Below are 26,814 nucleotides of genomic sequence, written 5' to 3'. Positions count from 1 at the left end.
GATTAATATGAAGCAGCAATATTTGCTTTTATTAGAATAAGGAAATTGTTTTCTTTTTTAAAAGGTGCACATGGTTAGGGCTTTAGTCCTTACCAGAGTGATCTACTGCAATGCTCAGTAGGTAAAGAAATACGTACACAATGATGCCATTCTTAACCAGCCTTACGAGCCATTCACTGGCTTGAATTTGGAAAATAAGTTTACTCGTGTCGACCCCAGAACCTCCACAGACTGTTCACAAAATATTCTCTGAAATTAAAATAAAGAATAACTGGAATGTGTTGTCTCCATGTCTTCAGATAGAATCAAGACTCGGAAATCTCCATTCTAAGACATGGCGGGAAGCACCTATTAGACTTTTTTAAAGCTTGCTCGCCATGGCAGGTTTTTATATTTATGCAAAAACAAAGAGGTGATGGCTGGAAGGTTTGGAATTAATCCTAACCTCTGCCATTGCTCTGGGTAACCCTCCAGACCATCTTTCTTCACCTGCCAAGCCATTACCGAAGGGGAAAGACCATATGCAAATCAGGCTTGGTCTCACCCCAAAAGTGGCAGTCCAGCCCGAACTGCTAGTTCACATCCCTTCTGCATGAGACCACAAGCATCCCCAAACATGTTTTGGCTGTGTTGGGCCTCATCAGTGAGGAGTAGCTTGGGTCTCTATGCCCAGCAGGCACCGGACCCACGTCTCATTGTGTAAATTGGGCCTTGCATTTCATCATTTTATTGCTGATATATGTAAGTGATTTCAATCCGGCACACATCCAAGTCAAAGCATGGCATGCAGTGCACAACTGAAATCCTTATTTATTTTTGTCTAAAAGTTCAATATTCTGAACGATATACCACTCATATCACACCCTTCTCCTGGAACCCCCTTGGTCACACTGAACCAGGAATCAGGCTGGTTTACAAAGGTAAATATTTATTTATGTATTTAAGATTTAATCACAATGGGCCTCATTACAACTTTGGAGGTAGCCATGCCCTTAATAAGGGCATGGCTGCCTCCAAAACCGTGTCCGGGTTCCCTGAATGGGGAATTACCGGGCCATTCCGAGTTTGGAGGGCCCGGTAATTCCTCCATTAGGGAACCTAATTCACTGGCTCCCAGTGGCTGCGAGGATTAAGTTCAAAACCCTCTGCATTGTCCACAAGGCCTTCTGGGGCCTGGGGCCTAAATACCTTCAACTCTCTCTTCCTAAATATCTTCCGTCACGAGCCCTTCGCTCATCCGTCTCCAACTCCCTCATGGTCAGCCGCTTCTCGAAGCAACGAGCTGGGGGTAGATCTCTCTCCGCAGCAGGGGCCTCCCTCTGGAACAGCCTTCCTGCCTCCCTGAAACTTGAGGAGAACCATCTCCGGTTCCGGAAGCACCTCAAAACCTTCCTCTTCGCTTCTGCCTTCTCTCTCCCTCTCCCCTGCTAAACCTGCTTAACTCCCCACTGAATTCTGCACTTAACCTGCATCTGGGCCACTCTCAGCGACCTCGGTCCAGGGCCCAGCCACTCTCCACTTGCACTGCCTCCCTTGGCCCCCCCTGCACCGTGGGACTGTCACTGTATCCCTACAGCCCCCTTCCCAGCACTTGCTCTGCACTTACCTCGCACTTGCCACCAGCTGGCCCTTTTTATTCATTATTTATTTTACGCTACTTACCTTGTACTGCACTTTCCCCCCCACCTCCTCCCCTTGCACTTTCTCCTTTTTCCCCTTACCTCGGCACTTGCGCGATCTGAATGACACCTGGCCTAGTAGGATCGTTTGTCTGTCTTTCCCTTGTTTCCCCCCCCCGCCTCGTCGCGCCTTGAAACACTTGTGTATAGGCGCGTTACAAATACCATATCATATCATATCATATAACCCGGGCCCGGATCTTCCCCATTCCCATTTGAGCCCCCGTAGGGCTCAATGGGAATGGGTGCGGGTGCTAACAACGGGCCGATTACGACCGGTCCGTTGTTAGCTCCCTGGTCCCCTCGCGGGACCCGGTAAGGACGTCTGGTAAAACCAGACATCCACATCGGGTCCCACGAGGGAACCTCGTAATATTGCGGAATGGGTTTAACGGGTCCGCCACCCATTCCGCAATTCTTATAATGAGGCCCAATATGTTTTAATAGATAAACAACAATCACCAAAGGGTGACAGAACACTGAATAATATCTTTAACACACGAGAAAGTAAGTAATGAGCAAAACAAGTGCAGCACAGAAATAATACTTTTGTGTTGGTTTCAGATCAGATAGCACTATGGTTAGAAGTTCCCCCGCCACACCCACAACCCCCAATAAGCAATGTAAATAGATGGGAAAAGAGAGCAGGTATTCAGGAATGGCACAAATCCAACAGAATATCAGTCCCACTTTCCCCCAGCAAGCACAAGAGAAAAACAGAAGTGACTTGTCAGCTGTCAGACTTGTCTTTAGAATGGACTGGGCAAAAACACCAAATATGGTCAAAATTACTGAAATTGTTATAAATTCCAATGGGAGCCGCTTTGAACAGTTTCACACAAGCACAAGCAATGATTTGGTCAGCAGAAAACAATTGAAATTTTAAGGTCCAAGTCGGAAGCAGTAAAAAGCTATTTTACACGTGTAAACCTTTTAGATTTTTAAAATCGCTGCAAACCTTTCATTGTGCGATATTCTCGATTAACGGTTTTGGGTTCTATGGATAGCTATGGATGTTGGGTACAAGTAGGAGTTAAACTGAAGGAGTTAAGGAGGTTTTAGTAAAGGTCGTTTTTATAAAAATAGGCGTGAGAATGGAAAACAGAAATGCACTTTTGAAAATGACAAATGGGTTTGCTTACACTAGAGGATGACTATGAAGACGCGAATACCACACAGGGAGCTTACAGTCCCTGGATCAGGGTGACCCACCTGATAAGGAAACTTGACTTCTTCAGATGAGAAAAGGGTCAGCGCAAAAATAGTTCTAACAATACTGGTTCTGAAGGAAAGATAGGATGGGTTGGATAGGAATAAGACAAGGCAAAGATACTCCTAACAATACTGGTTCTGAATAAAAGATAGGATGGGTCTGAGATAGGGATAAGACTATGCAAAGTACATATGCTATGAGCCACAGTTCTTCCTATTCATACTCACAGGATAAGTTTTATAAATAGGACCATCAGCTCTGGTCAGGATTGGGTCTGGTCTAGGAAAGACAGCACAACAGGCATGGGACTGGATCCCCCAGGCCGGTCGCCCGATTGGCACAGGATCTGCTCTCCTAGTCGGTGGGTATTTGGATCAGCTGGATGGTGAATTCCTCAGGCAAGCCTAGTGGTGGCAAGCCAGAGAATTTTGGGATACTGGTTCTAAAGGCCTTCTCACACCACACAACACTTTACTGAGTGGAGAGAATAAATTTAAGGATTTGGGGCCTTGCTGAAATGAATAGTCTCTATTGCTGGCAAGCGATTTGGCATCTGGATCTGGAAGAATATTTAAAGCTGGATGTAGAAAGCTGGATCAGAGTGCTCCGCCGGAATCAGGAAAGTGGCTGGATCTGTGAGTCCCTATGTGTTGTCAGCTGTCTCTATTTATGCTATAGAATGACATCACAAAGGGGGTGTGTGTGCCGGCTTAGCTAAACTTGCCCCTGTGAGCTGGGATAGGACCACAATTCATCTCCGCCTTGCAATTTGAGTGATTCGATCAAGGCTGGGTGATGTCACATTTTATGATTTGCTTTACAATCCTCAGAGACCTCCCTTTAGCCATTGTCTCAAAATCGGATTTTATACTGAATGTACATTTCTTCATTGGTCACCTTTATACAAATCACACACAAAGATGCCATATTTTACATAGCAGCTATTCCTCAAAACCCTGCAGTGGTGAGATCTTGTCTCCCCTTTCTACAGAATTTTGCCCTTTTCGCTATGAAGGCAATGGGCCTCATTACACGTAATGCGGTAAACCATGGTGCTATTAGCACCATGGTTGCCACCGGTACCATACCGGTAGCACCATGGAGAAAAGGGGAATTACCACCCCATTCCAAGGTTGGCAGGGAGGTAATTCCCCCTTTCTCCATGCCCCTTCCCCATTCCCATTTTTGCCCCATAGGGCTCAATGGGAATGGGGAAGGAACTAATTAAAGTACCGCAAATTTCAGTACTGTAATTAGCACCAAGGTCCCTTTGCGGGTCCCAACTTTAACGGCTGGTCTACACCAGCTGTTAAGGTTGGGTCCCGCAAAGGGACCTCGTAGTAAGGCGGTAAGGGTTTACCGGTACCGGTGCCCTTAACAGTATCGGTAAACCCTTACCGCCTACCGTGTAATGAGGCCCTATGTCCAAATTATATGCAAATTTCCACAAGTGTGCGTGTTTAACATGGGGATATGCGTGTAAATTTTCACAATTCTAACAGTAATACATTTTGCATAAAACCACATATCTTGCCATTCCTGTCCTGAACATGTCACACAGTTCTACCGCCTCTTCACACGTGCAGCCAGAAATTAAACTAACAACTCTGTCATTTTTATATTTTTCACCACTTTGAACAACAAGTTATGAGTCTTTTAAAAATGTGTTCTTTGTTCATGTTTAGCAACAGATGGTCGCTTGGCTCCGCCTCTTTTTGTCTCCCTGCAGTCCAAGGCATCCCCCTCCTTGCTTGTTCCTTCCAGAGGCCCTTTTACGACCCCTTTCACACTTCCAATTTCCTGGGCTGCAGCTTTGTCATTGTTCCTTTCCTTTCTGTAGACAAGATTCTGTTCTAACCTGCAATGAACACCTCCCAGTGAGTTTCTGCTGAGGGGAAGGCCCTCCGTCTGGGACAAAAACCTGCTTTTCCAGTTCTGGCAGCTTCAGTCAAGCTAATTGACTTTTACACCTAGCAAAAACCACTTTTGTTGCATCACATACAAATACATTTCTTTCTTGGCCTTAAAATCTGTGGAATCAAAATCACAACTAAAATCTGTATTCCTTTTTGGCAACAATCCTGTTTATGTTTGCTAATTCAGCAGACTTTTTAGTTTTAGATCATTTTAAAGCTTCCTCAGTACTCCTCTGACAGCTGTCATTCAGGTGGCCCCGGGTACTGCACCCAGATTTTGGCATATAGGCTGTCAGTTTTCAGACTTTGTATTTTTCAGTGTTTCATTTGATACATGAATTTTAGCACCAGGCAAGATTGTGAAGATTGAAAAGTGTTGTGCTATAGGCATTTTGGAGTTTTTGGCAACAAAGCACATGTCATTTGTAGGCACATTCTTGGGTTTCATTTGCAAAGTGCTGCTTTTCTCTCTGCACTCTGTTTGCTGGTCATGGAGCCCACTGGCACATTTCTGCAGGGTGTGCTCTATTCCACTGCACATGCACCATGGTTGGCTGGTTGTGCATCCCTCTTTTTGTGTGCTGAAGCACACGGTTTTTGTAGGTTTTTATTGTAGGTTTTTGGCACGCACAAGGGTTTTGCCGCCATTGTTGCTGTTTCTTTCCCCAAAACTGGCAGGGTGATGCCGCATAGCATAGCGGGTCAATACATCCCACATATATTGCAGTTAATCTTTGTATGACATCCTGTATTCTCATTGTCTCTCAAAAAGTAAGAAAATATGTCTCAAACATTTAAAGAGGCCTTTGGTGGCACAATAATTCTTGACATCCTGATACATCAACAGCAGTCATAGTAGAAACCAAGGCATTGGTCCTCATCACGATTTGGGCGGTATCCAGCTGGCAATACTGCCCAACTGTAATTGCGTTAGCACCAGCCAGTCCGGTGTTATTAGCGCCGGATACTGGATTAGGCATTAACGGTAAATCTGCATTCCCCATTGGGTCCAACGGGGCATTTTCGGTGCAAATACTGCACGCTGATACAGCCGGCAGTAATTGTGCTGAAAACAGGGTGCTAAATGGGATTTTCACCTCCAGCAAAAAGTGGGAGGCAAAACAGCCCATTTAGCGCCCAACTCGTGATCAGGCCAGCCCTTAAATGCAGCAATTATAGTGTTACCACCGCATTTAAGGGCTACCGCCTAACTTGTGATGAGGCCCATTGAATAAAGAAACTGTCACAGTTCTGTCAGAACATGACATTGTAGCACCTGAATTGCATCCTGCAACCTTTTTTCTTCATCACTGTCTATCTTTGCAGAGCACTAAACAATTTATGACAGTGAACTGTTGGTGCGACCAAATTATTTCTGCCCTCTAGGAGTAGAAGTGTGTGTTGTGGCTAAAGTGCCTACCCCACCCTCAAACTGCTGCAAACCAAGAGTGATCCCAATCATAAAGGTAAAACAGGCTGAGTTAAGAGATGTACCTTTTCCGTCTTTTGTGGTAACATGGGCTGAGGGTAGGCTATAAACGGGTGCAAATGTGATTCAGTAGCAATCCAAACATCAATAGTACAAGAGTCCTAAACAAAGGGAATGTCCTTTCAAGTTCTATATAAATAGATGCACGTTAATGAAACATACCATCTGCAAAAATAACTAAATAGAAAAATATTACACAAAACACATCTTTGAAGAAAGAACACAGAATATGTACAGATTGAAAAATGTAGCACTCTGGGTCATGATTCAGGGGTGTGAACATATGGTTCTTTAGTATCGTGCATGCAATGGATGTGGTTCGCAGAATAACTCTGAGTTCAAATAATCAAACCAATTCAGGAAGATGGCAAAGGTTGCTGTTTTATTAACAATTATCTAAAACAGGGAGGTTACAACAGACATCAACGTACTTCCGTACAGCTCTTAACAAATTTCACATAAAACATACTTGTATGCAAAAAATACGTCATACTTCATGGCAAATAAGAAAAACCTATGAGTGATTGTGATATGTTCAAGGGGAACATCTAAGTATACTTTCTATAGGGGCTTGGATTGTGATTGGCGGTCTACTGTCAGGTGGACAACTTATGCCAACCTCTAAAACATGTCATCTTCAACACTGTTCAGTACATGGTATATCATTGGCTCTCAAACTATAAGGCCTTTCACTATACGGCCTTCTACAATTGGTTGACATGCTTGTGCCATGTTTGGAACATTCGGTTAATTTAGGAGCAGGTAAGCCAATACCCAGGTGCCAGGAGGTGAACTTGACTTTACCTGCCCACCCAATTAGCTCAACATCTCTCATCACCCATGCCTTCTGCCATGCAGATTGTCTTTGAACTTGGCCTTGCAAAGTATCCTTGTCTCTGTGAATATATGGGAATTCAGGCTTTCACTATCGTTGTTCTAGGGCTCCAAGCTCAACTCTATTTCCATCCTGAGCTCACGTGACAAGAGACCATGATTCTGGTCTATTCTTACGCTTTCAAATGTCTTAAAAGAATCAAACTTGGCACTCTTGGTGTTGTTTCTTTGTCCCTCGATAAGGGATGATTCATCCTTCTAACATTTATTGCTTTCGAGAATAGAAAACCTACATTGGCTACTTCTGTTTTGATGCTAGCTTCTATACAATGATGGCTTCCCCTGCAGTCTATTCACTACGTATTACAAGCTTCTATGATCACTTAGTCTACTTGCGTTTCAGCCTCTGTACAATCATTGAATGGTCACATTTCTATAGCACTTCACATGGGTGCAATCTTCTTTTCTGCTTATTAAAGTTTACTCTATTCTTAACTTCGTCATCAGTTTCCACCAGATCCATAAAATCTCTTCAGCCAGTATTCTTAGTGCATCACGCTCGTCTCTTGTGATGTCACTGGCTTCTCTTTCACTCTTTTTCATATTCCTGTAGGGAGTTCCTCCCTCAGATTGTTGTCTCTTCGGGGATACATTCGATAGGGTTTTCTAAGAGCATACCTTTTCTCAAACACTCACTGCGGAATTGGCACAACTGCTGGTGTCAAACATGGTGCAGTCTCTGACTTCCAAAAAAAGGAGACAGGGGTGGGATTTCCTGCAGAGGCATGCAGTTGCTTCTCTACAGGGGTAAGTCAAGTAAGTAAAAACCACAATGTTTATAAAAGGACATGTTCTTCTGCAAAAGAGATTAAAGGTGACCTAATCAGTCTCTATGACCCAAAGGTGGACTGAGAGGGCAATTGGCAGTCAATAATACCATATGAAGTTCTTGATGGTTCAGATAAACCTCAGTGACTAAGGGTGAAACCCCAAGTATTACAAAATTAACAAGTTTGTGAGAGCCCCTCTACTGAGAACGAACATGGTTCAAAAAACCAGGGCCAGTGAGATGAAACGTGCTTGTAGACCTTTGTGAGACATAGACCTTCTATAGAACAGGTCATTCGAACCATGTTTGTTCACAGTAGAAGGGCTCCCACACTATTGTTAATGGCATATAACTTACCCCAGCTTCTGACTGACAAGAGGAATACGGCTTACAATTTCATGATAGGACATTCCACCTCACCCAATGAAATGACAGAGCAAGGCTGGTGGAGATACACGTTGCTCTCCCTGAAATGTGACTCCTTTTATACCAACCATATTGACACCCACCTTAGTGTTATGAGGTCTTTCACTAGGCCCGTCCAACAGGAACAAAGCCTTCCCCAAACGCTCATCTGTCCACCAGGCACACACATGGACTCTATTCTGGAATTGTGTTAGCATTGCTGAGAGACAATGTTTACATACTTTCTTTACAGAAGTAAGTACTTAATTTCTGTTTCTCTCATCTGATGTATTCAGATGAGAAGACAAGAAAGTCCTGCTTGAAGTTGAATAGAAAGAGTATTTTGGCAAATAGTTGTTTTTCAGCTGAACTTTTGAGAGTGCTAATACATTTCTTTTCAACGTACTACCACCTCAGGTTGCAATTTTCATGGTACCCTTTCTTTCACTGATGGTGCGGAAAGGGGCCTAAAAAACATTTCGATTTTCTTCGCTGGTTGTCACTTTGGTTCCAGGACTATATTGCCCAGGCCTATCTCCTATGCCCTGGCACCTCTTTGGGCACCAATCCTCTGTTTTTTCCCATTCTGTTCTTGTAAACCATCAGCCATGGGCAGTGTGCTTGGACTACAGTTTCAATGTGCCAAGGTGGTTTCAATACCTGTTCTTGCAAGCACCATATTTCCAGGGGCACAACCTGTGGAAATATGCGGTGTAGACTGGCATTCCACGAGGTATTGCTATAAGGCCAGTTCAGAGTGCTTTTCTTCTAGGGCTGCTTTCTGTTGCACTTTCTTGGTCCTTGGCGTCAAATGCTTTGCTTCTACATTAACCCGTGGTCACCTTGGAGTAATGCAAGGGTATGTAATGTCGAGTTCTTCTAAGTTTGTCTTGAATCCCATCCATGAAATGGCCGCCATTATCCATCTTGATCTGGGTGGGCAGACTGTGCATCGCTCCCCAACTTCGGTCGTACAGTGTCAGCACCTAGCAATTACACCACTTCAAATTCGAGGTAAACGGAGATGTATGACTCCCCGCCAGCAGCTGCTGACAATTTTGGGAAACATAGAGGGTGCGCCCTTTCTCCCAGAGTGTCATGCTCAGTTCACAAGTCACATTTGAGCAGGCTTATCCCCAATTCCGGTGGCTTCACAGAGGTGGGCAATGGGCAATTTCAGCCTCCACCAAAGGGTTACTTCCTGTGAGACATGTTTTTACACGAATCCTTGCTTTTGTTTCCATAATGCCTTGGTGACCAGCACGCCCAAGTGTACAGCTTCGGCGTGAGTGCACATGATTTTTCATCCACCTTTCTCTCAGGTAGCATGCCATCTGTTGACACCAGCAGATCCCGCCTAACATGGCAAATAGCACTTGGAAAAACACGTTTCACAAAATTACCGATCTGAATGAGGTTGAATGAAAACATGTATTGGGAATTGGGGAAAGTAAGTGTTCAAAGTTAAAAAGCATTTTAACGAAAAGTGAAAGTTGAAAAGGGAGTATAAGCAGTGGTCGAAGTGTACGAAAAGAAGTAGTGGAACTATCTTCCCTGCTGACCTGCTCCCACTCCTCAGAAACCCCAGTGCCATGCCCCCTCCCAAGCTCAATCCAACTCCCCAAACAAGCACACCTGCTGTTTAGGGGAACGTGCACGTTTCAACTTCTTCCTACACTTTCATTTTAAATTGAAACCAATGCGGAACGGTTTCTTTTTTAAATAAAAGTATAGGAACAGTAAAACCTAATTTAAAAAAGTAGAGGTGCACCGCTCCCGTCCACTTTGACCACTGAGTATAAGTGTGAAGGCCGCTCGGGGTGGTTAAGATATAAGTTTAAAAATCAACCTGGCCAAAAAACGGCAACATTTGCAATTTTGCAAACTTGTTTTTGAGGAAGGTCTTATACTTCTTTTTATGCCTCTTTTAAGCCTTGTGTACTCTCAGCCACCATGTTCTTCTGTAGATCCGACAAGTGTGCCTTGACGGCTTCCTGTAGGTACTCACTTTGTTGGGCGACGGTTACTATTTCAGACAGAGAGCGCACTACGGTCTTGCAACTTCCATTATCAGATGGACTTGTTCGATTTCACTTAATTTGGCCTTGTGGCAGGTTTGGGGTTCTCTGATAAGTAATGCTGAGTTGATAGCCCCTCCGTTGTACTCCACCTGGAACTGGTATCCTGTTGCTGCATGGGCCATATCTCGATCAGGTGAGGAAGTCGGGTGGGGTTGGGGGACCTATTGAACAGTGGCACTTGTGGCTTGTCTTTCACTATGACTGTGAAAGAGTGGCCGTACAGAATCAGATAACATTGCCAACAGGATCACTATCGGTTCCGTCTCAAACTGAGAATAGCTCTGCTCTGTGGAAGTAAGCACCCAGCTGCAGAAAACAATTGTTCTCACGCCACTGTAAACTTTATTCTGAAATATTGCTGCCGCGTGCCAGCAGAGACTGGCAAAATCCCACAATCCAGGTCACCCAACCTGCTCCTGTGCAATGCCCTCCCCATGATGCCAGTCAGTACCCTAGCTAGCACACAATGCAGCTGTTTAATATAACAGGTGCTTGCCCCACTGCTTTGCAGAGATGTTGAGTATCACGGTGGAAGTAGTTTCCTATGTCAGTACATATCCAAGAAAGGATCTGCAGCCACCACCAAGGTCATAGTCCTTGAAAGTCTGAACTACTGAAGTAACCAATCATAAACACAAGCATAAACTGGTCAGAAACAACATGGTGTGGCAAGAAATCAAAGTGGACTAAGTAAGCATCATTAAACTCCTTGACACTGTCTTCTTCCCATCATGCATCATATTAAACCACAGAGATATGTTCATCTGCAGCGATATTCTTTGCTTTTGCTTGTGGTACTGTTGCAGGTGCTTTGCAGATTATTATGGTAGCGGTTAAGATTGGAAATGTGTATGGTTTTGTTTGGCAAAGTGTTTTTATTTGTCCTCATCATGGTTTGTGCCACTCCTGATGATCCTGCTGCTGTTGGCTCTGGTTATGTCAGGCTGGTTGTACACAGTGCACTGTTCGACATTTACATAGTTTCTTGCCATTGCTAAGTAGATTATGTGGGTGACACAGTTATTTCGAGTTGGTGGGATCTCACGCAGGTCTAACGGAGAAGTAGTTTTGATATTTCATCAGCCTTACGAAAGGAAAGGTGGCGCAGAGTTGTCAGAGTTTTGTGTTTCCCTTACTTGCACATCTGCCTGGTGTCAGTGCTGGTGCAGTTTTACTCTTTTGTGGTCATAGTAAGGCAGATTTCATCAGGCCCTTCCCATCTCCGACCTGCCTGGGCTTGCTTGTTGAGGTGATATTGGCATCTGTGAAATTCCTTGTTGATTCATCGTTAATACTTGAATATAGGCTTGTGAAGACAGGCATAGTATTTGTGTGTACGGTAGTTCTTCATTCTGATTGGGTACCAGAAGGCCTTCTAGTTGTGGCTGTGCTATGTGGATGTAATGTGTGAGCGTGTCAGGAATTGCCATCAGGCAAGAGTTCTCAGTAAGAAGGGAAGGGGTGAGATTGTATTAGGCAGGACAGCTTTGGTCAATAGGAGAAGGTTTCCACCATTTTGATTCTCACTGTCCCTTTTTCTCTTTTCTGTCCTCGCCACTTCCTCTGGAACAAGGCACTTTGGGTGTGACATCAACAGGGCAAAGTCCACTCCATTCCGGAGCAGTGATTGGACCACTGAGGCAAGCTAGCTTTAGTCCAATCACTTGAGGACCCTTTCCCTTAAAAGAAAGGGTCTTGCACCCCTTCTGCAGATTCACTCAATTGCTCCTGGTTCTTTTAAGGCCGTAGATTCCTTCTGAAGAACTCACCAGACTTCCTTTGAGATAGTTGTACTCTCCAAAGATATCGCATGTGTGCTAGCTCCTGGGAGCCAGCTGCACTATGAAAGGTGATGTGTATTCTGGTTAGCCGGGTGTAGTCTGCCAAATGGTAGGACGATAACCTGGAAGGCTGGGCCCCCTCTTTGATCTCTTTGTGAGGGGTGGTGACACCCTCCACCTGAGACAGACACATAGCAGGCAGCTGTCCGGGCCTAGGCATCAAGGGGGCACACCCATTCAAAAGGAGTACCCTCACACCAGTGTGCTGAATCTCTATAGATCTTTGTTCTCAGTAAGAAGGGAAGGGGTGAGATTGTAATAGGCAGGACAGCTCTGGTCAATAGGAGAAGGTTTCCACCATTTTGATTCTCACTGTCCCTTTTTCTCTTTCCTGTCCTCGCCACTTCCTCTGGAACAAGGTACTTTGATTGTGACATCAACAGGGCAAAGTCCACTCCATTCCGGAGCAGTGATTGGACCACCGAGGCAAGCTAGCTTTAGTCCAATCACTTGAGGACCCTTTCTCTTAAAAGAAAGGCTCTTGCACCCCTTCTGCAGATTCACTCAGATGCTCCCAGGTTCTTTTAAGGCCATAGATTCCTTCTAAAGAGCTCACCAGACTTCCTTTGAGATAGTTGTGCTCTCCAAAGGCCTTAGCCTGAGGTGAAGAAGGATTTATCCAAGACAGAAGGAAGATATGCCCCCTAACACTCCTAGGGCACATCGAGAGAAACCTCTGCTGTGAATCAGGACTTACCACTCTGTGCTGGAATCTCCTAAGCAGGGAGTGCAGGCCCTGAATGGAACCATCCTATCCTGAAAGGGCTACACAGCAACCAGAGGACCAGATCAACTGAAGCTCTATGTGCACCACACAGAACCAGCCGTTCTGTGTTTACCACACCGTGAACAAGAGGGAAGTAGCCGGCGATGGTTGCTGTGCTCCACCATCAATCAAACATTTGCTTTCACCTTTGACCAGCTCGACAAAGCATTGTATCCCAACCAAAGCTCATCACCTGGTAGGCCCAAAGTGCCTGCTCAATGCCAGGACCCAAACCGAATCACTGGAGAGTCACACACTGACTCCAACCCGGGGCTACAACCATGGATCAGCCCAGCTAGCACTTGAACTGCCACCTCATCGATCACACATCGATGCACCCAACATGACCACTTCAACAACTGTGTCACACCGACTCGAACCGCTGGAGTGTCACTCATCGATCCCCCCAGTGGCTAAAGCATGACGCAGCCTGGCCAACTGTGAAGCTTTCCTGGGACCGCCTTGACCAGCATCTTTGAAGAGCCACCGTCCTACTACAGAGAGCACCTGCATTCGGCCCCTCTCGATGCCCGCTTGCTGCTGGGGCCTCCAAAATCCTACGTGCCCAAATGAGCCTGATCAGCTCGCATCAACGTTCAACCCTGGGTCTGACTGCATGAGCCCACCAAGAACTGAATCCAGGTACTGTTGACTCTGAACTGCCCCCTCAGTTCACTTGGACCCTGGTAAATGGTTAAGTTATGATCGCTCCTGTTTTCTACAAGATATCCTTTTTATGTTATTACCTTACATACCACCCCTGGAGTTACGCTTAGAGTGCTACTTACTCCATTCTCACACTCACACATCATCTGTGTTCTTCCTTTGAGTTGGGGTTTTGTGCATTATTCTCTGTTTGTTCTATGTACAGATGGTGTGTTTGATTAAAGTGTTTATATTTTTATAGAACCTTGATTGCCCATTCTCTTTATTTTGGACTGTAATACCGTGTTATTTGGGTCACTACTGGTTCACCTTCACACCCCTCTTAAGAACATAAAACGACGTGGACCCCTTGCTCACTGTTCTTAGAGAGGCAACAGTTTCACCTCACTGATGATGCCCAACAAGGCTGAAACACGTTTATGGGGTTACTGATGGTACTCTTGTTCAGAGGAGAATTGCCTAGCATTTCGGCGCTGGACTGCCCCTGGGCAGGACAAAGGCTGATATGAGGGGAAATGTCTTCTCTGTGAAAAGGACAGTGAGCTAAAGACTTGGTAGAGTCTCTCCCAGGGGTATTCACCCAAGAACAGGTTATTGGGCTGTGTTCGTGCTGGTAGAGAGATTCCAGACCCCCCTTTGTTTGCATACATTAACTTTGGGTTTCACCCTAAGTTAACAGGGCAATCCAGACGTGGACCCCTTGCTCACTGTTCTTAGAGAGGCAACAGTTTCACCTCACTGATGATGCCCAACAAGGCTGAAACACGTGTATGGGGTTACTGATGGTACTCTTGTTCAGAGGAGAATTGCCTAGCATTTCGGCGCTGGAATGCCCCTGGGCAGGACAAAGGCTGATATGCGGGGAAATTTCTTCTCTGTGAAAAGGACAGTGAGCTAAAGACTTGGTAGAGTCTCTCCCAGGGGTTATTCACCCAAGAACAGGTCATTGGGCTGTGTGCGTGCTGGTAGAGAGATCCCCAGACCCCCCTTTGTTTGCATACATTAACTTTGGGTTTCACCCTAAGTTAACAGGGCAATCCAGACGTGGACCCTTGCTCACTGTTCTTAGAGAGGCAACAGTTTCACCTCACTGATGATGCCCAACAAGGCTGAAACACGTGTATGGGGTTACTGATGGTACTCTTGTTCAGAGGAGAATTGCCTAGCATTTTGGCGCTGGACTGCCCCTGGGCAGGAAAAAGGCTGATATGCGGGGAAATTTCTTCTCTGTGAAAAGGACAGTGAGCTAAAGACTTGGTAGAGTCTCTCCCAGGGGTTATTCACCCAAGAACATGTCATTGGGCTGTGTTCGTGCTGGTAGAGAGATTCCCAGACCCCCCTTTGTTTGCTCTTAAGAACATACCCTTCCCTCAGCCCATGTTACCACAAAAGGCAAACAAGGTATATTTCATAACTTTCCCTGTTTTACCTTTATGATTGCGTTGCGTTGTGTTTTGTAAAAGTGTTAGGGCTGAGTGCGCCACTTTACCCCTTGTGGTAGGTCAGAAGAAGGAGATGGGAAGAAGGAGACTGACCAAATGGCGGCATAGTTACTGATCTCTTTATTTAAATAATAAATAAACGGCCTATCTAGCCCTAACATAAAGGGGTTTGCCACACCTAACAGAAAACGAACTATGGTGCTCATCATCAGTGGTGTCGTCCAAATCAATAGTCCATCCTCCATCACAACACTATCCTTTCCTGAACCTATCACTTAACCAAAAAGGCTCAACACAAAAGAGGGGTCCTGGAGAAGCCCTTCCTTCTCCTGGACAAGCTTCTATGGCCTTATTAGTTCATCTTCAAATAGTTCTTGGTAATGCTGTAAATCAGTTCCTTTAACTTTTTAAGGGGACTCCTGCTCCTCTAGGGTGTCCTGTTTCTTCTGTACAAAAAGTTCCTTTGTTCATCCACTTTGGACCTGGACCCTTATTCCTCTGTGATCCTTGCAATGTCTTGGATTTGTTTCCCACCCTTGGCTTTACGTGGAACCCTCCCCTAGCTTGACTATATTGAGCTTCAAAGCATTCTTCACGAGGTTCCAACTTTGTTCTCTCTCTTGGACAAGAATTCTGAGACTCCTTGTGCTCTTCACTCCCTACTTGACCTTCCCTCTCCATGGGATGCACAGAATGATGCGCTTTCTCATCTTTACTTGTTTTAAAGCATTCCCACTTACTGGGATGAGTAGGTCGAATCTTTAGGTACTCTTTACTTGCTAACGTGTTCCCCAATACTGTGATAAGTAGGAATATTTCTCTGGGGTTCTTCACAGGCTGTCAATTAATTGCAAGTCCTGGGACGAGTATGAATAGTCCCTTCACATTCCTTACTTCATGGCATATACTCTCCTCTCCCTGTTCCCCTCCCGGTCTCCCGCTGCTCCCGTTACCTCCTCTTTCCAACCAGTTCTTCCTGCAGGCAAGAGCTCACTTGGCTGACACAAATGCCTCCACCGTTAACTTGTTCCTTCGATAACCGGCTCCGTAGAGCCTTTCCTGGTACGGTCTCGGCGTTTGAGCATCCACACAGTCCACCCTCTCTGGGTCACGCCACCGCCTCCAGTAGCTTTGCATGTACACGACTCGGCTCTTTGCCTCCTCTGCGTCTCCTTCTCTTCATGGTCTTCGGCATCCTCTCAACTGAGGACCTCCCAGAATCTCTTGCCTTTTCTGGGTTCCCAGGTTCGAACTTCCGGGGCTCCCTTGACATCATTGACTTCCTTTCTATTTTTATGAGGAAACACTGGGTACTCCCCAGCGTACACATAGAGTCCTTTGTCTCTTTTTGTTGAGGATTCTTTTTTCCTCACTGTATCTTCTTCATCCCAGTGTGGTTGGCTGCCAACCACTGGGTCTCTGCATGTTTGCACACTCTTCTTCTTCACAGCATGAGGGCTTTGCTCTTGGTCATTATTGGTGACATTGCAATAACAAACAGTAACTAGTTTGGAGTGACCTTGTTGAGGTTCTGGTGTTTTTTATTGATTCCTCAAAAAGGGGTGTAGGGAGTTCCTTGATGGAACGGAAGTCTTTGTCCCCACAAGGAGAGTCTCACCCTGTGAGGTCCCGATTACCTCCACACCTAGGAGGAATGTTGCATAGCAGGCTCACCTCCCAAGACTCACAGAATACAATATCATATTAGTGCATGCCAGTGGATGCTGTTGCCCTGGCATGTGGAAGCCATGATGTGGTCTTAGTCTCTGGTGTTGGTTAGTTGAGATGTTTTAAATCAACAAGATGGCTGATGGGGCATCCTTAACTATGGTTTAATCGAAATGGCAACCAGAAGGAAGGGTGAATGAAGCACATCAAATTAAAGAGCATTTTAGACATTTTAAACATGAAACAGGCAGTTGGATAACTCGAGTTCCCTTCTCCTGACCAAGGATTAATTCCAATGGATGCACATACCAAAGCACAGGCCTCAAATCACAGTACAGCCCTACTGTTAAAAGGTGCCAGCCCAAATACTGGCTGCCAACACTCTGTACAGTGCTCTGCTGCTCTCGAGCCAGGTCTGTGCTTTAAACATTACATTTTAAAAAAACACAATAAAAATATTAAGTTAATGCAATATTAAATACATAAAATAAATGAAATAAGGTGCTAGTCCATGTTGCCATGAGAATACTCACACAGATTATTAGAATGTAGTGCACCCCGGCGTAATCGCCATCTGTATGGGGTATCGCGTGTGCACCATGGCACCATTTTGCATCACTATTTATATATTATAAATGACATCATCACACATCGCCTTTGATGTCATATGTAAAAACGTCATGGCAGCGGTAATAGAAACCACGGTTGTGGAATCGATTGTTCATCATTGCCATGAAAGTTGCTGTTCCCGTTAAAAAGAATCAGTCTGATGACAGGCGAGTGTATATATGCGACTGGTTCTATTTGAAATCTTATTCTTGTGTTATGAACGCCGTCAAGCAAAACAAATGATGTCATGTGTGAACAGAATGCCTTGGTGGCATTGATAAGTTATACCTCATTAACATGAGAATGTCTGTTATTATTATAAATAATATGACGGATGAGATTTTAAATGTAAATATGCTTTTATTCCATGATTAAATGATGTCAATAGATTCAATGAATGGCAATCATATTAGTCATGTATTGATACATAACAGTAATCATATCTAATAATTCTCCGAATATGTTCATGTCACTGGACAACAAGTTAGTCAGAACATTAAAATACATATGAGTCAGACCACACATTATAACATGTATATATGTTTTTTGAAATAAAGAATACATTATCATAGAAAACATTCAATTCAGTGTCCTTGTTCAAACCCTCTGTTGTTGTTCTCAATGTACAGATATATTTGGTCTCCAGGCTTTTTAGTGTTAATTCTCTGGTGCCACATCTTGTCGATTGCTTGACACTGTCAATTGTCAAACATATAATGCCTCTCTTATTATCCAATTGATGCATCTCATTCCAGTGCTGTGACAAAGGTAATTCCAGGTCCTGGTTGCCAATAATGCTGAGATGTTTGCGTATCTTGTCACATAATTCTCTAATTCTCTGATCATGCTGCCAATGTATACTGTGTTGCTGAGCTGCAAACACATACAATAGCATAAAATAGCATAAACTACACATTTGATGCAACCATTCACAAATTGCTTTATTTCAAAACTGAAATGAGTGTAATTAGGTCTTAGTGTGTTGTCCGGAGTGCACTGGCACATATTGCAGCACCCACATCGAAAGAATCCACTGGTTTGTTGCCTTTGTTCTAAGCAAGTCATTGGGCCTCATTACGACCCAGGCGCTAATGGGTTAACGGCGCCGTAAAAGGCTGCGGCGCCGTTAACCTATTAGCGCCTAATTACGAGGTCCCTTTGCGGGACCCGACCTTAACGGCTGGTGTAGACCAGCCGTTAAAGTAGGGACCCGCAAAGGGACCTTGGTGCTAATTACGGTGCCGCAATTTGCGGCACCGTACTTAGCGTCTTCCCCATTCCCATTGAGCCCTATGGGGCAAAAATGGGAATGGGGAAGGGCCATGGAGGAAGGGGGAATTACCGCCCCGCCAACCTTGTAATGGGGTGGTAAATCCCCCTTTCTCCATGGCGGAGTCGGTAACTTACCGGCATGGACCATGGTGCTAATAGCACCATGGTCTTCTGCCAGGGTCGTAATGAGGCCCATTGTATGCTGCAATGTTTCCAGATACTAGGTTTTGCACCAATGTATGTATTAAGCCCCCCAGCCATAGTTAATATATGCCAGTGTTTCTTAAGAAAGTTAACCAAAACATGGCTATCACTGCAGTAACTTGTGATGAATGCAACTTCCGGGTGGGCCCTGTCTTGGGCAGGTTTAGTCTCACAGTAAGTAGAAATCAAGCCTTTCCTTGTTTTGTCATAGGTTTCCTAATAGATGCATTGATAATTTTACAAGTATATCCTCTATTCTCAACTCTCTTGTTTACCAAATTAAATTCTGATACAGCAGGTTCCTGCTCACTGCAATCCCTTCGTGCTCTTGTTATTTACCCCACTGTAATAATGTCTATTCAGGTTCGGACTGGCCTATAGGGCAGTAGGCCCAAGGCGTTGCTAGGGGGAGTGAGGGGGCTATAGCCCCGGGTCTTTTGGTTGTAGCCCCGGATAGAAACTCAGGGACTACTCCCAAAAGGCTATAGCTAGCCCCGAATCCTGCCAGTCCCGACATTAGCTTAGCCCCTGATCTTTTCCAGACTTAGCAACACCCCTAGGCCCATAGCCAAACCAAAAACACCAAATGCTGGCGTGGGCCATTTTTTGGGTACGTCACTACGCTGCTAATAGTTTTGACTGTTTATAGTGATATAATCGAAAATGAAAAGGTCGAAAGTCAAAATGTCGAAAAAAAGGTAAAAAAAAAAAGTCGAATATTTATTTATGATGTTTTTTTTTCGAAAACCCCCCTTTTTAATTTTTTTTTTGTTTTACCCTTTTTTTATTCCCGGACACCAAAATAAATATATAATTAGAAAAAGAGGAATTCGACTTTTTTTTTTCGACATTTATTTTTCGACATTTTTGTCTTTCAACCTTTTTTTTCTCGATATTTGACTGCACACCAGTTTTGACCATTGTTGCTGAAATAGGAATTCTGTAAAATGTACAATTTGCATCACATTTATATAAAAAAAACTCCCCATTGGGTACTATTCAAACAGTGTCACAACAGGAATGAATAGCCATTTGCAACTCTGGCCCACTTTTTCATTGGTGCCCGAGACGATTTCATCGCCTAGTCCTACCCTGTGTCTATTAAGCATTTTCAATGACAGCTAGCCGCAAACAGGGTGGCATTTATTCCTGTAGATTTGCGGAAAGTTCATGGTACTTTGGCAGGGGGAAAATGAGCATATATTTAGCCATATAGTAGTGTGGGACACCAAGTGGCTAGGGAACAATTTGAAGGCCCTTTATACATATGTTCCGGCAGGAGTGGAGGGGAGCAATATTGCTGCCATCAGTCATTATGTCTAGGACATTCACGGCAATGACTCTACGGGAACTTCACAAAGAGCATTGATAGAGCGAATTGTTTTGCCTTTCGTGGGCCAGATTCAACTAGACCCAGTTAGCAGGTTAACTACCACAGTAAATCCAGATCCCATCTAGCCAGTTAGCATAGTAAGGTAAGATTAGAGTCCTGATAGGCTAGTATTTTAAGGTCTACTTACCCAGGTAAGGGCACTTTCAAGTATGCTCATTTAGTACATGTACCCCAGGTGCTCTCCTGGGCCTGAAAGGTGGATCTGCGTGAAGTGACCGAGGCTGTATTTCCCGCGACGGAAATGTTTGCATGAGAAATGTACGAACACAAAATGTTTGTACATTTCCCATGCGAACATGCAGGGGTTTCCCCAGCAACCCCCGCTCACTATACTGTGTAGTATAGTCAGTGGGATGTTGCAGGGACACCCCTGCAGCCCCTGTTTTATTTTTTTCCTGTTCTGTTGGGAGAGCTCAGGGGTGTCCCCACAACCCCCGCGCACTGTAGTGAGTGGGGTGTTGGGGGGGACGGCCCCCGTAGGCCCCCGCAGCCTTTTAAAAAATGTTTTTCATACCGACCCCACCATAACACCTAAACACATACCACGAAAAGTTCAAACTTTTGGTAGTTAGAACTTTTCGTGGTGTGTGTTTTAGGTCTTTTGGTGGGGTTGGTAATTTTTTTTCCGGACATTTCGTCCTATTCCCTGACAGGTAGGCCTGCAGGTGGGGCCATGGAGGGCAGGAGTGCCAGAGCTTGGTGTCACAGTGTGCATTGTGTCCCTTCTGGGTTGCTGCTGTTTGAAAGGGTAGCCGAGGATGGGGGGCAGAGGGGCAATCTGGTTTCAGCAGGGACAACGTGTTCCCCTGGCATTTCTGCTCTGCCCCTGTCTGTGCTTGCCTTGTGTGCCCTCCACACCCCTGCTGTGGCTGTAATAAACAAGGCCTGAGAAGAAGGTGGAGTGTAAGGAGACCTGCAGGAACACGGTCAGTGGCAGAGTAGGGGTTGTCTCACTGCCTTCCCCGTCTCACTATGTGTGAAAACCTTGGGGTTCATGCAATGACGCTTCCCTCTGGCGCTGCTTCTTCTGAGCCACAGTGCAATAGCGCTTTGAAAATCCATGGAAAAACAACATTGCACCATCATTGCTGGGTGCAGCATAGCTTCTACAAATGCATATTCATGTTAGTGTCACTCATGAACCGTTACTGGGAATGGTGAGGTTGCTAGTGTAGGGCGGTTCAGGTCAGGAATACTTTTCGTTGGATAAGGTTTATTGTATGTACTTCTATTGCCTGATCTAAGCTCAATTGTCAAGAACATATGTGTGATTTGTCGAGCACATTCCTTTGATTCCTAACCTTTTCACAATTTGCATTTTCGCCTCCAGGTGGACATACAACAGCTAGAGATACACTGTGATCCCGAAAAAGCTGCCTCTGAAGGGTGCTGTGAACTCAGCGACCTCGTGAGTACTCACCGTGCTCCTGTGCTGTGCTTAGTTTTTGATTACAGTGCATGCAGTGTGAGAGGGGGCAGGGCCATACTGCGTTCCCATTGGAGGGAAAGTTCCATGCAAGTAATATGGTGAAGGCAAGAATGGTCCAAGTATTGTCCGAATGCTTTTGCTTGATTTTGATTGTTACTTGCTGGAAGGATTTGAACAGGGATTGTGAGATCTTCCTATTAAACCCCTTAGCAAAAGGTTTCAGTACAATATAGAAGGTGTTTTATATAGGCTCATCAAGCTCCCATCTAAGTTGCTCCGTGGTAAATTCTCTTTCCAGGCTGGAAAATAGGAATACAATTGTGCTCTCACTTTAAATTTGATGAAGTTCAAATATTTGGATCCTAATGACATGAAGGCTGCAGGTTCTTGTCGATGCATGAGCGTTTTATCAGCACTTAAATCTTTAATCTGATTTGTTAATTCTTTGCCCACAGGCCTAGTTGGGGCAGGCCTAAATATTGCAATCAACCACTCCCGCAGATATGTGCCACTACGTACCTTCTGATAAGATCAACGCCCTGTATCGCCACACTTAAGATAGGGATTCTGAGTTTGTCAACCTCACTCCCTCACACCCCCATGCAGGTCCTCATCCCCTTGCAGGTCACTGCCCTCTGTTGCGGAGCTGTGATGTGCTCAGATCTTGTGAGAGTTGATTGGGCTGTCCATTGAGGAGGTGACAGGAGATTTCCTGGGCCCAGCTCTGTCAAAGGCCAGCATCAGGGGTCAGATCACATAATGTTCCCAGGTACGCCCAAGCGATAGAATCTGCATTCCATTAGGCGGTTGGGGACTTGCTTTCATTGGCGTGGTAATAACATAGCCTTCAGAAAAGCAGCATTTCCTAAGCCTGCACTTTTCGCTGTCACTAGGATTGATGGTAAGAGGATTTACCTTTTTAAAAGGTAAGATGTGTCTTGAGTCCTCCATCTTTCCTTTGACTACACTTTCGTTTTTAAATGAAAATGATGTGCACAAAGACGATGTGCAAACGTGTTCCGAAAGCATTTCATGTTGTACTGTTGTGGCAGCCAACCTGAGATTAGATCTTGCCTAACAAAAAGTCAGATCCACATTAATTGCATCTTATAAAAGTGACATTCAAGCAGAGTTTCAACACACTTTGTTAACCCGAGGTCCATCTTCTTGCTAGGGTGACCATTAACAGCAGGGAAGCTTTGCATTGTGGTTCTCATTAACAGATGGGGTGTTGCACAAAATCACAAGTCTCCCCCATTTCTTGGAGCTCCAAACACTGTAACAAATATGGAAAATGTGAGGGTTAAGCTAGGGTAAAAGGAATTAAAAAACACATGCAAAGTCCACTTTTCAAGGTGATACCTATTAATATCCAAATTACAGAAATATCATGGCTTCAGCTATAAAGTAAATAAAGTTAAAATAAGATGAAGCCTATCAAAACTAAGTAGCTGCAAATCACGCACCTGAAATGAGTATTGTTATTTAATCTAGGGGTCTACATTGAATACTATTTGCTGTGATTTGCATTCAATAATTACTTGGAGTCCAGACATTCATAAATCAGATGAAGAAGCAACGACATGTTAGAAGTTTTATGTGAGCACTCTCCCCTCCACTGCTCCTGTTTCTCTTCTTCTGATTGCTTTCTCCTTTCCTTTTCCTTTTGACCAAAGCCAGTGTCTCCGACTTATTCTTCTCTTTTCCTTGGACGTTCTTTCTTCCCTTTTTGCTCCTCTTCCTCCACTCGATGACTTTGCCTGTTTATCTGCATATTCTGCTGCTGGTATGCTTCTACTCCTCATTCCTGCCTGAATGCCTCTCACCCTTCTAGGCGTCCTGAACCATTGCTTACGCCAGAGCCACGCGCTTTCACGTCTCATTCTGTCCTACGTCGTGCTGAATGAGGCTGGAAGAGGACCGGAATTGTAATTGATCATGATCTCCTGTCTTCTCTTCAGCCTTTTTTATCTTCTTTCCTTTCCCCTAGTTGTTGCTACATTAGCTACAGCTAAAGTTCCTCTTCTTCAGTCTTCAGTTTTATCTCATCTTCATCATTGCAATGTTTTTTTTTAATTGCCCTTCTGCTACTGCGTCTGCCTCATCTTTGTACTGTCTGATTCATACATGGCCAATGTTCTGGCTTGTGCTCCTCCTACTGCTTCTCCCTCTGATCCTTTGCCTTTGTCTCTTATTCCTAAGGTCTATCCTTATTTACAGCAATCTCTTCCTCCAATTTTAATCATGCATTCATTATTCCTATTCTCAAGGAACCCATGCTTGATTGTTCATTTCCTTCTTATTGTCATCCTATTTCTCTTCCCCCTTCCTATGAATAACTCCTGAATGTGTAGTTTATGCTCACATTTCCACCCATCTTGATAATCCTCTCGACCAATCAGGTTTACATCCATCTCACTCCACTGAGACGGCTTTGCTTTATGTTGCAAACTATTTCTTTTTCACACATCACTCTAAATTCACTTCAATTCTAGTTTTACTGATTATCTCTGCTGCTTTTATGCTGTTGATCACACTCTCCTTTTATCCACCCTTTCACCTCTATTTATGACCTTTTCTGGGTCATTAATACAATGCTTTCATTTATATCGTTCTGATCGGAGCTCTTGTGTTTCCTGGGCTGGCCAGCTGTCTCCTGCTTTTCCTGTATGATGTGGAGTTCCTCAAATCTCTGTCCTTGCTCCCTTTAATTTTCTCTGTAAGAAGGGTTTAAAGAAGTCTGCTTTTGGATTAATGCACAAAACACCCAGACTCGCTTGTAGTGGAAAAGGTTGCTTTAATGTGACAGGCCAAAGCTCACAAACAACTGCTAACCTGGCTCCTTGGCCTTACAGACGAACACAAATGTTTTAACAACCAATTTAATAATTCAACACTTTCATTTCCCCCTCAACAAATAAATAATTAATTAGATCCACTTCCTCCCTACCTATCCCTTGGTCCCTACCGTCTCCTTACCATCTTCTCAAGGTGTCCCGCTTTCTCCCCGGGGCCATGCCCCTCCATCTTCAAAACCTGTTCCCCTGGGGTAGCCCGTTTGTGCAAACAGCACCACCCCCATCCTTTCCCACGCAATTCCCCCATTGTGCTTCACTCCCCCCTCATTTAAAAGGGCCATGCCCCTGCCAACCAACAACTTAAATACCATAGAACTCCCCTCTATACCAAACTCCTTCTTCCTATGACCTGCATCCAGACTGACCTGCCACCTCAGCAACGAAAACTTTACATCACAACTTCTCCAACTACTGCCCCAGCCTGTCACAGCAAAACTGCCCAAGAACCCTTTATGACTCTTAACAACTAAGCCCCGAGAAACTATTGCGGGGTAAAACTGACCAAAAACTTCCTAATTAAAAAGGAACCCCTCGCCCCCCCTTACCTCGAAATTTAAAACCATTCACCTCCTAGCATAAGAGGGTGGGAGGGCGTTGAAAAACTCACGTCCTAACCGTCGCCTGCTCCAGAACCTTCCCTGCCCCCTTAAATACCCTCTAGGGCACTCTATGCGTGGGCCAGCTCGCAGACCTGTGCAGCACCAAAAATCACCCCCGGGGAAATGCTTTGCGTTCACCCCGGTACCCCCCATGTGGCTTACTGCACAAAACACCCAGACTCACTTGTAGTGGAAAAGGTCGCTTTAATGTGACAGGCCAAAGCTCACAAATAACCATTAACCTGGCTCCTTGGCCTTACAGACTAACAAAAATGTTTTAACAACCAATTTGATAATTCATCACTTTCATTTCCCCCCAACAAATAAATGATTAATTAGATCCACTACCTCCCTACCTATCCCTTGGTCCCTACCATCTCCTTACCATCTTCACAAGGCGTCCCGCTTTCACCCGGGGCCATGCTCCTCCATCTTCAAAACCTGTTCCCCTGGGCTACCCGTTTGTGCAAACAGCACCACCCCCATCCTTTCCTGCGCAATTCCCCCATTGTGCTTCACTCCCCCTCATCTAAAGGGGCCATGCCCCCGGCAACAGAAAAACCCTCCATGAGGTGTTCTCTCTGCCCCACCCCCACCACCTCTTTCTGCTTCCAACTCCTTACTATCTCTTCCACCTGCAAAGTCTGTAACTGCAACCCAATTGCCTGCCAAAAACTCTCTTCTCCACCTCCTTCCGGCCCACTTGACAATTGAGTGGCCCACAAACCAAATCTGCGGCATCTCCCCCGGCCTCCGCAAAGCATCTGAAACAGAAATTAAAATGTCACTTTCCAGTCACGAGCACCCGACCACATTCAGCCCTCCCCTAGACCCCTGAGCATATTTCAAACAGCCCCTTTACCCAAGTCCCTAATATCCCCTTTGTACCTCCCAGACCTGCACCAACCCAAATGTTTCGCTTTCCTCGGATAAGCCCCAACCCACTACCTTCAGATGCCGCACCCATCCTAAACCAATGAGTTCCCAACTCCTACTCCTTTTCCCCCACCGCTACCCACACCTCCCTTAGACAATCCATCCTCACCTGACCACGGCCTTATTCCCACTATGGAAACACCCCCGGTCCTTTCCTACCTGTCCCCCTATAAATTGAACCTTTAACACCCTTCCTTTAAACAATGCACCTACCCCCACTTCGACCCCCTTTTACCTCTATCCTATTACCCTCCTGTTCACCCTTGCCCCCAACCCTCCATCACCTTCCTACTATTGCACCATGTTGCCCAGCCAGCACCGGGGGCCCACGTGCACCCCCATCCATGCAGGTCCTTTTCCTCATTACTCCTCTCCACTACTGCACCAGGGGCCAAATCTGCACCCCCATCAATGCAGTCCAATCCTTATAGCTTATTCTTCCAGCACCTTGCGTCCATTACACCATGTTTCCCATCTGCACCAGGGGCCCTCATGCACCCCCTTCCATGCAGTCATATCTCCTCACTTCTCCCGGCTGCATCAGGGGCGCTCCCGCACCCCCGCCCATGCAAGAAGCCCAGTTCCTCCCGTGCTGTGCGTACTCAATTCCTGCCCTATCATGTTCCCTATATCCTGCCCCTCCTGCGAACCGTGGCTACCACTGTACGCTCGAAGTTGTAATATC

General features: G+C 45.1%; 1 protein-coding gene across 1 annotated transcript in view; it reads left to right on the top strand.

The window, feature by feature from the left end:
* LOC138453376 (collagen alpha-1(IX) chain-like) overlaps positions 1-26,814 on the top strand; it is a 254,517-nt gene that overhangs the window by 66,649 nt on the left and 161,054 nt on the right. The window contains exon 5 of the mRNA XM_069606150.1: positions 21,638-21,715. Within this exon, the coding sequence (XP_069462251.1) occupies positions 21,638-21,715 (78 nt within the window). The remainder of the gene's footprint in view (positions 1-21,637; positions 21,716-26,814) is intronic.

The sequence above is a fragment of the Ambystoma mexicanum genome, chromosome 4p (assembly GCF_040938575.1).
Source record: "Ambystoma mexicanum isolate Mex_15411 chromosome 4p, UKY_AmexF1_1, whole genome shotgun sequence".
In the NCBI taxonomy this organism is placed as follows: Eukaryota; Metazoa; Chordata; class Amphibia; order Caudata; family Ambystomatidae; genus Ambystoma; species Ambystoma mexicanum.
Note: the sequence above shows the minus strand (reverse complement) of the source record. Positions and strands in the feature narration are given on the sequence as shown.